Source organism: Misgurnus anguillicaudatus, chromosome 12, assembly GCF_027580225.2.
Source record: "Misgurnus anguillicaudatus chromosome 12, ASM2758022v2, whole genome shotgun sequence".
Lineage (NCBI taxonomy): Eukaryota > Metazoa > Chordata > Actinopteri > Cypriniformes > Cobitidae > Misgurnus > Misgurnus anguillicaudatus.
This window is the reverse complement of record NC_073348.2, coordinates 39,947,617-39,964,129: the sequence shown is the minus strand read 5'-3', so window position 1 is coordinate 39,964,129 and position 16,513 is coordinate 39,947,617. Positions and strand designations below refer to the sequence as shown.

The window sequence follows — 16,513 nt, the reverse complement described above, 5'->3', positions numbered from 1 at the left end:
TGCTGACCAGCTAAACAATACCTTCACCTTTGAAAGACATTTGACATTTCAATAAACATATGTTACAAATGTTTATATAAATGTTTACAAATTCATTTAAAAATGTTTGCAGAACGGCCCAGTCCGTCAGTCTAAATGTCTGCAAAGTTGTGCAGCACTTCACTGTGTGTCATGTGGACTTTATTGTCTACTGCCAGTAGATTTTGCCAGTGTATTTTGGGGGCAATCGTGTATCCTCCAAATCCTGTCGCAGTGCTTGCGCATGCGCAGAGCCGCCCGGCCGTCAGACCGAAAACAGCCGAGGAGAAACGATAGAGCACGATCTGCGGCGCACTATTTGGCAGGAAGGCTCGTACGTCAGCGCCGGTGGAGCACTATCTGGCAGCGGGTGAGGGAGGGCTGGAGCTCGGCCGCAGTCGGGGCCGCCGCGCTCATCAAACGCTGCTCATTGAACAGACAGTGAGGCAGAGCTCGAGTGGAAATATTTTTATGCCGTAATATGCGTGATTTTCTAAAATATTACTGGGGTAAGCGAGCATCCACGCCATTAATGTCACATTTATGCATTGTACTTGAATAAAAACAAGCGAAATGCGCAAAGATGTCGGTGAAATGTGCAGAGGGTGATGAAATGGGTTTTTGGGGCGAGCTGTGGGGACGCTTGAACCAGACGCTTCTGTTGAAATTCTGTTTCTTGCGCTTCCTTTGTTTCTGCTGCGGGATTGTAAATAAGAGCTTGAGCCAAAATGGCGGCCGGAGCCGTTGAGGTGCCGCGAGCTATTGCACTGCGTTTAGACACAAAAGTGACACATTTTTAACACTGTAAACTCTTTATTATGCCATATAAGCACCTTGCATCGTTTGTGTGGTTTCTGAACATTTAAAACAAGGTATTTAAGTGCGTTTGTGGTGAATGTTTGATGCTTTATAAGGGTTGTTAGCGGGCTCGAGTCAGTTAGCTAGACAAATTTGAATATATTTGCAAAGTATTTCTCTTTAGCGTGCGCTTTTATGGTCATTTGCAGCCTTATTTGAGTCATTTGGTTGGTAAATATATTGTAAACGGTATGTAATGGGTTTGATCTGTCTGTCAGGTAGCTATTATGTGTCTGCAAGGAGTATCTTTGCTAGTTTTTGTCTTTGAAAATGCTTTGATGCTTAGATTTAACGTTATGGATGTGTGTTTATATCGTGAATATTGGTAAGATAACTAGACAACTGGCAGGTTTGCTTGTTAATGGCAGCAGTGAAACCCAATCTGGCCAACTGATCTCACTGCATTGTTGAAGGTTCTGGCCATCTGAAATGTAAGGTCTTGAATTCATTAATGTGAATGATGATGAAGTCTCGTCTGATGCTCACTGATCAGGTTGCATTAAGAAAGTCTGCTGGATTTTCATGAGCACCACTGTCATACATCATTTGGGGATGGGGGTGTTTGGAGGGGGCGCGGTGGTTCATTTGTATTTCATGGCAGTCTGCTGAAGAGTTTTGTAGGACACCTCTGGAGGATTAATGAATCAATTAGGTTTGTAAAAGTGAGATCACAAAGAAGAAAAAGGCACTGTGCTGGGTTTAGGTGCTTGAAAATGGGTGGTTTTGATTTAAGCATGTTTTTATGTTATGATTTGGGTTATTTTCATGTTTCACCCAACCCCAATGAAGCAAAGCATGGCCATATGCTCATCTTTTCTTTGTAGTTAATTATGTTCAAAGATAATGTATTACTTATAGTTATTTGTTGACGTTCCATGTTTTTGAATGATTGGTATAATAACGTGTTGAGTTGCATGATATTTGATAAGGAAAAATTGTGCATTATTAAGTCTACTATTGCATGTAACATACTTCTTTTCATGTCCCAGTTTACTTTGTTAAATCTCATGTTATGAAATAGGATTGAATCACACAATTTTACTGCATCATTGAGCTGTAAATGCTTTCTCTTTAATTGTATTCATTGTCGTCAGATGCTGTCATTATAGCAGCCACTGGCCATCATTTGATACAGATCAGTACTTCTGCCTCTACAGCGAAAATATTCGATTTTCATACACTTGATATAATGCATATACAAAATTGCTCCATCATCCATGTGTAGGTTTTTAATGCAATATATGATGCCTGTTATAGCCAAGATTTTGACAGCATTGAGGAGCCATTATCATAAATTCAGGTTTGTGTTGTGTGTACTGGAGAGTGTGTACAAATATTTAAGCCAGAATATAATATAATAGTCAAGTGTGTAAGGTTAAATGCATGATTTTTATTAAATGTGTCCGGTTAACATCTTACTCCAAATTTCATAAAAATCAAACGGTACATTTATTTATTTAGCAGATGCTTTTATCCAAAGCTGCTTTTATGATGAAGCATTTAAAGGGGCCATGGCATGAAAATCTGACTTTTTCCATGTTTAAGTGCTATGATTGGGTCCCCAGTGCTTCTATCAACCTAGAAAGTATGAAAAAGATTACCCCAATAACTTAGTTTTGGTAAACCATTCTCTACAAGCACATGAAAAAATAGGTAGTTGAATTTTGACTCCCCTTGTGATGTCAGAAGGGGATCTTATTATAATAAAACCGCCCCTTAATCTGCACTATCCAACCACAGCACTGCCATTTAGTGCAGAGAAAAGCACAATTGAGTTTTAATTGCAACAAACCACCATTATTGTCATCAGCTCATTTGCATGTTAAAGGACACACCCAAAACGACACATTTTCGCACACACCTACAAAGTGGCAATTTTAACATGCTATAATAAATTATTTATATGGTATTTTGAGCTAAAACTTCACATACGTGCTCTGGGGACACCAAAGATTTATTTGACATCTTAAAAAAGTCTTGTGCCATGGCCCCTTTAACATTGTGACTTTTTTTACTCCCAATTCTTGTGGAAGACATGAAATATAAGTTGTGAACTATTTATGCATCGTGGTTGTGTTGGCTTTACTACATTTATCCTGGTTTTAATTCATTTCTTTAGGCCTACTTTTTATTTTTATTGGTATACACAGCAAAAAAAACGAGAATCACTTTTCAAACTGAATCAAATTGGGAATAAGAAATAAAAATATAATCAGCATCCAGATAGTAATGGATAAAGTTATGGAAAATGCTTATTTTTAATGAAAATGATAAAAAAAATGTGTTTCATTCTCTGTATGCAAAATATATAAAGTGTTATTTTTTGATTTTGCAGCATGTTGTTTTATGAGAGCTACTCAAATAAGATGAATATTAGAAAAGAGACAAGCAGAATCCACAAATAAAGAGTGGAAAATGTTTAAAGAATGCCTGATTTACCACCAAATTAACTCTCTTCTTGAAATATTGCATTCGGATTGCGTTACTCGCCATATTGATGTGCGGTGTACTGTTCAATTAAATCTGTTCTGGTTTTAAATATAGTTGGACAGTCTTCGTTCATCTAACAGAGCTTGGCTGTTTCATCTGCTGTAGTGTAATGAGTCAAGTGAAGAAACCTTCAGTAGTTTTGTTTGTTGTGCTGTTTAAATAAAATTTGAGCAAATTTCACTCAAAAGTTAAAATCATTTCTTAGAGAATTAATTTATTACCAGTACATTAAAACAACATATTTTCCTAAACCTCTGATGATAAGAGTCCAGACATCAGAAATATCAGTCTACTCATGGTTTTTATATAATAGAAAATATACATGAATTATGGAGGTGAAGTTTCCTACTTTGTAGGAATTCTGTGAATTAAAATGCACAAACCAGAAGCAATAATACCCAACAAATGGAGAAGGGACGGCTCTTCAAAGAACAAATTAGTATTTTCATTTTCACCTGCACATTTATGAGGAAGAAACAACGTTATGGATGTAAGAATTCTGAAATCTGCACTTACTAGAAAATTATTTGGAAAAAAGTTTAAAAACTTGGAGGCCTTGCATTGGTATTTAAAGGCAGGATAGGCAGGAATTATCTAAAAAAAAAAAACTTTTACAAATTTGTTTAAACTGTCTTTATATGCCAATACATAAGTAGGATGTAAGTGCTCTGAAAAAGAGAGTATAAAGATCGAGTGTATGTAGACCTCTCACCACTGTTTTAAACACAGCTCATTTTTCAATTCACTCCACCCCCTCCCTTCTGGGTTTCTTCTAAAGCCACGCCCCCAAAACACATGAACGTGTGACGCTGACCGGCTCTGCTGGGAGCAGCATTTACCTCAGACGAGCATAATCACATGTAATAATACACCTAACTTTATCACTATGAATATAAACAAATCGGATGGCTTTTAGTACTCACTATTAAGCCAGTGTATTGCATGGAAGAGTTTCCGTGATGAAAGCATTGTGGACTCTGATGAGGACTTCATTCCGGAGACAATACCGCTACCGCATCGTCGACTCGAGGAAAAGCCACGCGATATTTACTCTCAATTGATTTCTTCGTTTATTCCTTTTTTGCCTTGTTTGCCTTCGCTGACTGGATATGCACTTTCTGTGAGTTCTGAATGCTCTTTCTCTGCCGTACTTTTTCTCTTGGTAGAGTGCCTCGTGCACGTTCAAATCAATCGGGTGTGCGCATGTCTGGGCAGATCCAATAGCAACAGGGGTGGTGCCATGGTCGCGAGAGAGAGTGATAGTCGCGAAAATGAGCTGTGTTTGGAACGGCCGTGAGAGGTCTGCAGACACTGAGTTTTATACTCTCTTTTTCAGAGTACTTGCATTTTAACTGTGTATTGGTGTATGGGGACAGTTTAAACAAATTTGTAAAAAGGTTTTTCAGATAATTCCTGCCTATCCTGCCTTTAAGCCACCAAATACTGACATCTGAGATTTCAGTATGGTTAAAAGAAACTTGACGTTTGCATGGAATTGCTTATTTGTTTGACTCCCAAAAGTCTTGTCATTGTAAATTAGCTCTTCTTTATTTGGTATTTTAAAGTTTAGGACATCAGAAAAAGATTTTTGGGTCCATAATTGAATAAATGAAGAAATAAATAGCTTTCCTTTCAGCTTAGATCACACAGATGTGGTTTTGGTTTATTTTTTGTAGCTAGTGCTAACCAGAGTTATCAGTTATCAAGAGTTATCACAGTAATTTACTGCAGTAACATAAATGAATCTTGAAGACTCTTTCAGTCTGGTATGAAACAATAACCCAGCTGACTCTTTTACTTTGAAGAATGGCATGTAATTTGACTCTCATTGAGGTCCTTAGCCACAACTCATCGCTTTCTCAGAAAGGAGATTTATCTGACTAATTAAAATATGACCATACCATTTACATTCCCACAGGGGCTAACAAACGTTTAATTTGCTGTACTTTGATTTTCAGGTTGCTGAAGATCTTTCAGTGGGAGTGTGGATCATCACTCAGCTCAGGCCCTGAGTGGGCTGACACAACCGGTTCTGCCCACTCAACACTAAACGGCGTCAGACGGGCATCGAGGGGGCTATATTTCATGCCAGCATTTTTGTGACCGCCCCTTTTAAGTTAAACCCCTCCCCTTTACACTCTTTTACGCATTAGAAAGAGTACAATTGATCTTATCACCCTAGTGTGGCAGCTGAGCTGCCCGTCCACACACAGATGAATGAAGACCCCATTTGGGAAGAACACAGCCCAGAGAGCCAGACCTGATACAGGTACCTCCTCTCTTTCTTTTTTTGCATACGTCCGCTTGCTTGATTTGTGTTTAGTACACTTTTAGAGAATCTACACACGGTTATTTATGTCTACAAGTTTTTAGAAAGTAGGGCTGAAACTAACGATTATTTACATAATCGATTAATCTGGCCGACTAATCGTATAAAAACATAAATATTTACTCAATTCGATTTTCACGTATTATAGCTGAAGAAGGCACTACTTTTTTCACGTGTAGAAGCAGAGTTTTACTATTATAATAATTTGGATATTTTAAACTTAAATAATAAAAAGTTTGTGCAGCTTAACATCTTTAAATGTCAAAATATAAATAAACAAAACTAATTGAGCCTTCGGGGATGTGCTGGTGAATAAATTTAGTCACAGATTAATAAACTCATTTTAAATTTCAACTTTAGACCTTGGTGAGTATTAACATAATTTGTTATTAACAACATAAATAAGATTTCTCTCTAACTTTAAAACAGATGCTTGTGTTTCAATACTATTTTTATGAAATAAAAATACAAACTAATTTATATTAAAGGACAAAATGAAACCTTTATTAACCAGTGCTCTTTTGTGCTTTTGTTTTCGTCATTGTTCTGTCAGGATTTGCCAGATCTGTTTAACAGAACCAGCCCAATAGCTATTTAAAACTAGTCGAAAAGCATCCCAATAACTATTCACAGCCCAAATACCAACAACTACTGAATTAAATCCTTACATCTCTAACCCGCAGATTAAAGGTGCAGTGTGTAAATTTTAGCAGCATCTAGTGGTGAGGTTGCAAATCGCAGCCAACAGCTCAGTCCACTTCCCAACCCTAGCTTTTGAAACGCATAGAGAAGCTACAATAGCCACCACCGGACAAACATTTTATCGTTGGAGACAACTTGGTACAAAAGTTTGTTCGTTAAGGGCTTCTGTAGAAACATGGCAGCACAAAATGGCGGCTTCCAGGTAAGGGGACCCTCTGTGTATGTAGATAAAAACGTCTCATTGTAAGGTTATAAAAACATAACGTTTCTTTTTAAATGGTCTTTATACGCCACTGATAATATAGTTTTGTATATTATTTTGGATTTCTTTTAAGAGATCCTTCTAAAAATTACACACTGCACCTTTAACACATCACCTTTAAATGCACCTGATTTTAATTATAAGCACACATCTCGCGCTGTTTGAAGCAGACGTGTGTCTGCGTTGTCTGACGGTGATGCGGGAGTATGTGACGTCACAGACCAACTAATTGAGTTATCAATTTGATCGATTAGTTGTTGCGGCTCTGTTTAAAAGAGAAAAGCTTAATTCTGTTTTTGACATATTATATGCTAATATTTTTTATTTAAACTCATTTGTGCAATTGCAGGGCATGCTGGTGTCTCTGCAAATATGATGAAGAAGAAGAATTCTCATAAGTAAGTGTTTGTGTTTTAGCACTTTATATGTGAGTTATATCTATATATTAGAGTTAATTTTTCAGTCTCCAGATTTTACCATCCAATCAATACCTTATGGATAAAATCAAGTCTGCACTACACTTTCTTTTTAAGTATATATCTCGTTGACTACACCGTTTCATTCAGAAATATGTTTGATTCCAGTAGTAAAGCAGGTTATGAATGCTGTTTCATGTTTACTTTAAACTTTTTCAGTGTTGAGAATTGTGTAAAAAGTCTTTTCTGTTTTAAAAAGAAATCTCTTGAAGGCTTTCCAGGTGCCAACCATCAAAACTTATTGCTTAGACAACAAAAACAGTCCAATCCATAACTACTATTTTTATACAGTTGTTAACCAATGATGTCATAACCAGGTGGGGTTTTAGCTTATTTTTATCAGCCTGTCAGCATTTAGTATTTCTTCTTCTATGTTTTATTAGAGTGCGAGCACCACATATGTTTTTTAAACTATGGTTAGTAGTAGTAGTAGTAAATATGGGCGACTGCCCACATCGATTGGACCGCCCACATTGTAGTTTCAGCCTTGACATTATTTTGTCCAGGAATGTGACATCATCATAGTGCACCATTTCGTCTTGGTAGGGCTGACAATAACGGTACATTAACACGGGGCGAAAGCGTTAACGCTTCCCATTCACTTTTAATGGGTGATGTCATGCGTTGCCGAACTGAATTGTGGATCCGTGGGCGCCGCTTCAGTGCCGTTGCTCGCGGTAGAAGTTGAACATTTCTCAACTTTTCAAGCGGCAAAGCATGCGTCAGCCAATCACATCGCCTTATGCAAATAACCTAGGCAGGGCCAGCCAATTACATTTATGAAAGACTGGAGCATAGGTTGCAGCCACTGTGATTGGCTGTTGGCCACGTTTCAGACTAGTTGGTGGAACTGAACTCTTAAAGCAACACTATGAAGTTTACTTACCTTTAAATAATGTCTCTAAAATTATTTCAGTGATAGAACAACTTTTAACTGGACAAATTGTACTGTTGCTGCAACCTGAGCAGCCTCCTAGGTGCTACAAGCACACTCTGAAAGTAGTGGTGGAGGGTAGGAAACACAGCCCCGCCCCTCCCCCTGCCTGCAGAAGAGTGTCTGATACCAGGCACTGTTGTGCTTTTCAACCACATGGGGGAGCTGTAAGTCATTTTTACATGGAAACTACATAGTGTTGCTTTAAACAAATACCTCGTTGAAAATAACAAATGTTTTGGGTTCCTATGTAATCTACGTGTTGTTTATTGTGCTTGTTATATAAATAAACTACTTTAAAAGGACTCTGTTGTTATTTATTCTTCGCGGAGTTTACCAGAAGTTACGTGAGGACCACGAAAGCCGCTTGTTTATGTTGTTACTGCTAAAACCGTCTATACAATTACAAATAGTTCAATAGTCTACTACCATTCAAAAGTTTTAGGGTCACTTTAACTTGGGCTATTTATTAGCATTTTTCCACATATTACTTTTAATAGCAAATTGATAAAAAGAAACATTGGTTATGGGCATTCTTTGCATGTTTTTCCCAAGGTTTTTTTACATTAAACCTTTTTCTGATTTATACCGTATTGATCGGAATTTAGAATTTATATCCGAAACAGAAATGTTGGCCATATCGTCCAGTCCTACGTGTTGGTTTGCGTGACATTTCTATTATTCATTTTGCTCAGGGGATGAAATGAAATATTGTGAAAACCGTTTTACAAAGAGCGCAGTCCTTAAAGCAGCATTTTTTAAGGATGCATTCACTCGTAAATCGTTTTGGCAGCGCCTGGGTGAAGACCGGGTTATTTAAACCCGAGATGTGTTGTTTACGACCTGCTTCATCTCTAGTGCAATGCAAAACGAATTGCAAAAACATTAGTTTACCTCCTGTGCGTTTGATTGGATGTCACCAGCGCATGCACCTTTCTGACCTGCAACAATTAGTCACATGGCCCCGGACTAAAGCGCCATTTTGGAATGCAGACTTAATTAGAAACATGTGCTACCACTCGCTACATATATGTTTTTAATGGTTTTAACTCATAAAGCATGTAAATGTTAAAAGTAAATCCAAAACCATCTTCACCAAAATATACTATAGATGTTGTTATGTGTTTAATCACTTGATTTCACATGATAAATTTCCAGAAAAATTAATTAAATTTATTAAACTTATTACCACTACAATCAATGATTATGTGTGTCACTGCACAGCACCTTTAGCAATGTAAACAGATGTGAAACATTTCATAATAGTCGGTCAAGGACTATTTTTTCCCAGTGGAAGAAAGACGATTTTACTTCATGAAAGTTGCATTAATACCCTTTTTGCTTTAATCTTTGTATTGTGTGTGTTAACCATTTTACAAATGCAAAACTGTACTCGAGGCTGTCCTGTATTGATTCTGCTTTGCATCATGCCTAACAACACCTTTCAGCCGTGACTTATTTGCGGTACCGCACATCCTTATTGCGTACTTAAACTGTCTTAGGTGCATGTATAACCAGGCTTCAGTCTCTGAATGTCATATTTTTTATTATTAAAATGTAAAATCTACTACAAGAGTTATGAACTGATGCTTATATGTGATTGACAGGAAACACAAAACCACCGTAGGGCCGACTAAAGCTGTGGCGCAGCCCAGACGGAATATAGTGGGCTGTCGTATCCAACACATCTGGAAGGAGGGCAGCGGTGCGGCGTCGCAGTGGAAAGGAACGGTTTTAGATCAGGTGCCCGTCAACCCGTCGCTCTATCTGATTAAATACGACGGCTTTGACTGCGTCTACGGCCTGGAGCTGCACAAAGATGAGAGGGTGCAAGGCCTGGAGGTCCTACCAGACAGACTAGGTGCGTCCAAAAAAATAAATCAATCAATTGGTATCTTGAGTGTTCATAATACTTGTAACACAAGACTAACAATTGACATTTTTAAGGGTGGTGGATGACAGAGAATTTTATTTTAGTATTTTTAAGAAGATGAATTTAGGGGTGCATTTGATTGGTCCCAGCTTGATGGTTTTCCTCATCATGTGTCTTGTTTCCTTCAGCATCGACACGCATCAGCGACGCCCACCTGGCTGACACTATGATAGGTAAAGCCGTGGAGCACATGTTCGAGACGGAGGACGGTACTAAGAACGAGTGGAGAGGCATGGTCCTGGCCCGAGCGCCCATCATGAACACATGGTTTTATATCACATATGAGAAAGACCCTGTCCTTTACATGTACCAGCTGCTGGACGACTATAAAGATGGAGATTTGAGGATCATGCCAGACTCCAGTATGTTCATTTAATTGTTGTTTTAGAGTTTTTGTAGGCTGTCGGAGGCGTTAGCATGCTAACTGACTAGCTAGCTACTAGGGATGTAACGATTAATCATGTGTCCCATTAAAATCTAAAATCGATTCTGAATTGCAATGCTGCGATTCTGTGTTTCATGCACAGCTTGTGCGTGTACTACGCAATTTGGTCAGTAGGAAGTCCTTATCAATCTAAAATTACTATGAGTTTAAGTCGTTTATAACGTGCATTTAAAAAAGCAACACTCGTTAAACAAAATCATTCAAAATATTCTTTATAATCATGAAAATACCTGAAAATCAGCGATATAAATATTCCTATAGATATTTCCTGGAATAGCGTTTGTAATACTAGTGGCACAAAGGAATTTTCTGCATGAGAGCGCCCCCTGGCTTTGGGATGTGCCGGGACTTCACCGTAATTCATTAAAATTCATTCATCGAGAAAACGCGCATTTGCACGGTTAATCGTTACATCCCTACTAGCTACTAGGGGTGTACATCGGACAATTAATTGCGATACAATACCGTAACAGTTATCTACACCAGCGATACTGTCTTTGCCAATACATCAAATATTTTGTTGATGCATTTACAATTTGATTCGATTAATTTATCGTTACTTTACTATTATGAGCCTAGTTAGGGCGATTTACATTTCGCGTCTTTTGCACGTCATTTCAAATGTAGGCGCGCGGTATGCATGTTCATAATGGAAGCGATGCGCACGTGGTTGGCACAGGCTCGATTTTTTCCAGGCGCGTCCGCATCGAGTTAAAAACATTTCAACTTTCTAGAATGCCCCAAGCGCAACGCAGGTCATGTGACAAGAATCAACCGATAGTCGTGTTTTCTGCACGGATTTAGAGGCGAAACTTGAACCGCACCTTAAGCAGTTGTTTTTTAATAACTAACGAATACAACCAAAATATATTACATGAACGTTTAATTAAACTCTTTAAAAAAAATCTGTCCCAATTGGGACATTTAAAACAACAAAGTTAGAAAAAAATACACTTTTTAAATAAAGAAAAATAAATAATGATGGAAAAAATGTCATCAAATCAAGCTTATGATGTCAACAGTGTTTAGTCTCAAGTTTTTAGGGTTTTGTCCAATCCATTTTCCAAATACAAAATATTCCCAAACCCACGATTTGCATCCAATAGCTCAATCGCTGTGTTTTCGCTGCTACAACCGCTTTGTTGCTGCATTGCATTCACTTGCTGACACTAGCACACGAAAATAAACTAAAATACACGTTTTGGCGAAAATGCATAGATGGACGTTACATCAAGAAATGAGGATGTGGAGAGTTACCACATATTGATATTTTATGCATGGTATCGTTAGAAATTGAATCGATCCATCGACCCATATCGATGTATTGTTACACCACTACTAGCTACCAGTCTTATGTTAGATAAAAGTCAAATGAATTCTTATTTTGTTACGTTGCAGATGATTCTCCCCCAGCGGAGCGTGAGCCGGGGGAAGTCGTGGACAGCCTCGTCGGGAAGCAGGTGGAATACGCCAAAGAGGACGGCTCTAAACGAACTGGCATGGTTATCCATCAGGTGGAAGCCAAACCATCCGTCTACTTCATTAAGTTCGATGACGACTTTCACATTTACGTCTATGACCTGGTGAAAACATCGTAGGCGGCGAAACGTTTGCGGGGAGAGGGGAGGAATCTCGCGTACCATGTGATCCACAAACTTTGCCAAAACTTATCTCGGACATTTCTCGTAACATCTCTTGGAAATGGAATGATGGATATTTCCGTGGAACTTTGGATTACCACTATGGTCGATGAACGAATAGCAGGACTTCACATCCCCCAACATACACGTAGCTTAACATTCGGAGGTCCGCCTCAAGCGTTTCCCGTTCCTGTTGGTGCCAGTGCGTATTATGAAGACACATCATTTTCATCATAAAACCAGAGGTTTGATTCACTCATGTTTGTCTGGTGAAAATCTGGGATGCGTTGGGGTTTCCGATGGAAGTCTCTACGTGCCGAAATCAAGCTAGTAGCAAGTTTTTCATTGGCTTATTGGGTCCGTTATGGGGAGAAATTAAAAATGCATTGGTTGGATAATTCAAGAGACGTCTGGGATGTCTTAAAGCATGTGCTGCTGTGTGTATTAGTGCCAGGAGATGAAGGGCAGAAAGCTGGCAGCCTGAGGAAATCGTCCTCTTGTCTGTAAACAAGCCAGACTAGAGGCGGACAATCTGTCGTGTAACAGAATCAAATGTCCTTGATGCCTTTGCAGTTATGGCGCGACTGCCGATAAGAAGGTTTATGGTTGCCAGATGTGTCTAGTTTAAGCCCTTCTATCTTCTAGAACTTATGGTTACCCCTGCCAGAGAGAACTGCGTACACGGGCGCCGCTAACGTTTGTGGATGAAACCCCAGCGTCTTGTATTATTATTATTATCATCATCATTTTTATATTTTGTATCATCACCACTCGTAAACGCTAATGCAGCTCTTGTTATCATAAGCACTAAATTTTCCAAATCTGAGAAGCGCTTATTCAGTTCTCGTGTTCGTTTTGACTGAATTGCCACCATTTTTGTAACTGAATGTTAATATGTAAACATTTCAGTTCGTGGGCTTCATCACGTGTATAAAGAATGCCCGTTAGTTATATGACAATTTCAAATAGGTTTGCAAATTCTCTTGGGTATTATCGCAGAAGAATGAGTTCATTGTCTTTCAGCGACAGATTTTGGCTCGTACTGCATTCTGGTGGACGGTTACCCAATTCCCCAAAGTATTTAGTGATGCTGCACATATTGCACAAAGTGCTGCATCCTGAAGAGGTGACGTTAGATAGCTGATGCAATAACAGAAAAGTATTTAGGAATTTTGTTGCAAACTCTTCTTCACCCTGTTTTTATGTGACTTACTGTATCTATCAGCCTTTGGGAGATTTACTGTCTCAGATTCTCTGTTCAGAGCCTCGACGTTTGTGCCTCGACATTTTTCCGGTTCTTGTATCTTTTTTTAACTCTGTGTTTTGTCTGTAAATGGTTTGTATGTTTTTATTGGACTCGATTCCCCCCACTTTTTAGAAATGTTACAGTTGAAAGAAACCCATGCCATGCATCTGTTTTTCATTAAGTTTTTTGTATTTTAACACTTAAGACACGTGATGCTGTTCTGTTGTCTTCAAGCGGAAGGTCACAAAGCAAGCCTGTTTTCTGTTTTTGATTTGAGATGGGTCCTAATTCAATTTGGGATCAACCACAAAATATACTTTGCATGAAGCCTATTTGCATAATCTTTATAGGGCTGCATAACGATTAATCGTGATTAATCGTTTGCAGAATAAAAGTTTTTGTTTACATCATAGATGTATATAAGAAATATTAAATATTTATAAATATAAATTAAGTTTAAATGCTTAATATATAAATATATACATTATTATTATTATTATACACAATAAACACATGATGTAAACACAAACTTTTTTGCAAACGATTAGTTGCGATTAATCGTTACGCAGCCCTATGATTTTGTACATTGTGGCATTATTTTCATCACAGTTGAGCACAGATTCTCAGATTACTGTAACATGCAAATAATTGTGTTTTTGTTACTGTAATACATTAAGCAATTATCTATTCAATTCCGTACAAATATGTCCGTGATGTGTACTCAATAGTACTTACAATATAAGTAATAGACTAACTAAACGTGCTCAATTGCTATGAAATCTACAAATAGGATTTATATTTTCTATGCAAACTATATTTTGGGGTGTGTGTGAATTCAGTATTTGTTATTGGTTTTCATGAGTTACGCAGCGTCCTTTGGCCGTCTTATGTTGAAGTTGTTTGTGATTCTCTATCTTAGTTTCGACCTTGAATCTTGAATGCAGGCGGCCTGCTCGGCTTACCGAAAACAGCAACAGTGGTCATCAGATGTAGTGACCTCAGCTACAGTACCGTGCTGTAAATCAGGACTGTTGGTCTAAATTTAAAATGTAAGCTAGGTCACTATTAAGAGACGAACTTGTCTCTTACAGCAGTATGCATCTTCACTACATCTACATATGTACTTACCAAATCTTCATTGGTAGGCTCGTGTCTTAATCAAAATGGAAAAACGGACGTGTCAATATGCAAATGGTAAACCTTAGAAAAGACATATTCAAGGATTGGCCTTTTACATGTACCTACTGTAGTATTGTACTGTGTTTTGATGTCAGGTCGACGTGGGAATTTAAAAAGATAAACAATATGACAATTAGACCGTTCTTTTTGCATGATATGAGTAGAGTTGTTATCGTATGTTAGTGTGATGCATGTGTACTTGTCTTTTTTTTATTTTTGTTGAAAGTTTATGTTTATTGTGTTGCTAATTGTGACATTTCTGTTCTGGTTTTGAATCCATTTAAAAAGAAAAACAAAGGTTAAACGATGTATTTTATTTTCTATAAGATCAAATGCACTGGTGTTGTTGTGTGTGGCGTGCCAATAGAGAGGCAAGGTACCAGTGTTAAACAGCATTTAAGGGATCATATCCTTTTTTGAGACACAGTACTTCTGTTCTGCTACAGGACAAATGAGTTTGTTTCTATGAAGAGTGCCATATTTAACAAAGAAACAGCCTTACGTGATTCGGACGAAGTGAAATGTGATATGTGGGCTATGATGTGTGCATGTTTGAAATATAACATATCGATCTTGTAGATATCGAAATAACAGACGGTCTTCTATCAATGCACACTTTTGGCTTTGTGGAGAGAATTGAGCGTATGCTCCCTTTAAGATGCTGTTGCTCCTCAGTTACTTTGTATAAAAAAAGACGCAGTGCAATTTGATTGTTGCAGATACATGTACAGTTCAATTTTCCTGTTCTTTCACGCATAGGTAACTGGCCGAATCTGTTTCTCGTCCTTTTTTAACATGTAGATAGTTCATTTTATTTTCATTTCAAGTATAAACACATTTTAAAACCTGTTACTTAATTCATTAAGTAATTTTTATAATTATATGTAAGTCTATCCTTATAAAGATTAAAAAACTTAATGTGAACTTTTGACTCTGCATTTTTTTTCCACTGTGTGTCTCACTCTTATTGCTGGATATTTAAGTAATGAATGACTGTTTTTGTGGTTAAGAGTAACTTTTATTTAAATATCTGGATTTAGTTTATTTAAACTATTTCAACATATTCCATATAAAATATTTTACATTATGGTGTAAGATGTTTATACTAGTGCTGGGAAAAGATTAATCGCGATTAATCGCATACAAAATAAAAGTGCTTTTTTGTCTAATATATGTGTATGTACTGTGTGTAATTATTATGTATATTTAAATACATACATATACATTTCAGAACATTTTTATTTATATATCTATTTTTATTGTTAATATATAATATAGAATATTTAAAAATATTAATTAATATATATATATATATACACTTAAATAAATTCTAAATGAAATGTTTCTTAAATGCATACATGAATGCGTGTGTATTTATAATAATTACACACAGGGCACACTCATATATTAATCAAAAAATCAGTTTTATTTTGTATGCGATTAATCTTTCCCAGCACTAGTTTATATTCAAGGGATAGTTCACCCAAAAATGAAAATGCTGTCATAGTTTTCTCGTCCTCATGTTGTTATAAACCTGTATGAATTTCTTTTTTTCTGATGAACACAAAAGAAGATATTTTGCTAAATGATGGTAAGCACACAGCTAATTGTAACCATTGACTTCCATAGTAGGAAAACAAATATGATAAAATTTAATGTGTACCATCAACTGTGTACTTAACCATCATTTATTAAAATATCTTCTTCATCATTTATCATAATACTTCCATAATATTTGTTTTCCAACTATGGAAGTCAATGGGTTTGACGAGAATAAAGTCGTTATTTGACGAGAATAAAGTCAGAATAAATATAATTTTGAGAATAAAGTCGCTATTGGACGAGTATAAAGTCGCTATTGGACGAGTATAAAGTCGCTATTGGACGAGTATAAAGTCGCTATTTGACGAGTATAAAGTCGCTATTTGACGAGAATAAAGTCTCATTAAAATATTACGACTATAGAATAAAGTTGTAATATTTTGATAATAATGTCATATT

The 16,513-nt window shown here is 37.1% G+C and overlaps 1 protein-coding gene across 4 annotated transcripts; it reads left to right on the top strand.

The window, feature by feature from the left end:
• Window positions 1-365: 365 nt before the first annotated feature.
• On the top strand, window positions 366-15,436 carry spina (spindlin a). Of its 4 annotated transcripts, none has more exons than XM_055207409.2 (6): window positions 366-527; window positions 5,325-5,635; window positions 7,009-7,057; window positions 9,677-9,930; window positions 10,131-10,364; window positions 11,846-15,436. In XM_055207409.2, exons 2-6 carry the CDS (start codon window positions 5,584-5,586, stop codon window positions 12,043-12,045), a joined length of 789 nt encoding a protein of 262 aa, XP_055063384.1. In that variant the 5' UTR covers window positions 366-527; window positions 5,325-5,583; the 3' UTR covers window positions 12,046-15,436. The 4 variants fall into 4 exon arrangements, with proteins under 4 accessions (XP_055063384.1, XP_055063385.1, XP_055063387.1 ...); XM_055207410.2 differs by lacking the exon at window positions 366-527 and adding an exon at window positions 565-890; XM_055207412.2 differs by lacking the exon at window positions 366-527 and adding an exon at window positions 927-1,528.
• The last annotated feature ends 1,077 nt before the right edge of the window (window positions 15,437-16,513 follow it).

What these genes read in the sequence shown, in the direction of transcription:
- spina (XM_055207409.2), top strand. Translation starts at nt 5,584, where the DNA reads ATGAAGACCCCATTTGGGAAGAACACAGCCCAGAGAGCCAGACCTGAT. An exon ending in GGTCCTACCAGACAGACTAG is followed by an intron (nt 9,931 to 10,130) that starts GTGCGTCCAAAA and finishes TGTTTCCTTCAG; the next exon opens with CATCGACACGCATCAGCGAC. An exon ending in GAGGATCATGCCAGACTCCA is followed by an intron (nt 10,365 to 11,845) that starts GTATGTTCATTT and finishes GTTACGTTGCAG; the next exon opens with ATGATTCTCCCCCAGCGGAG.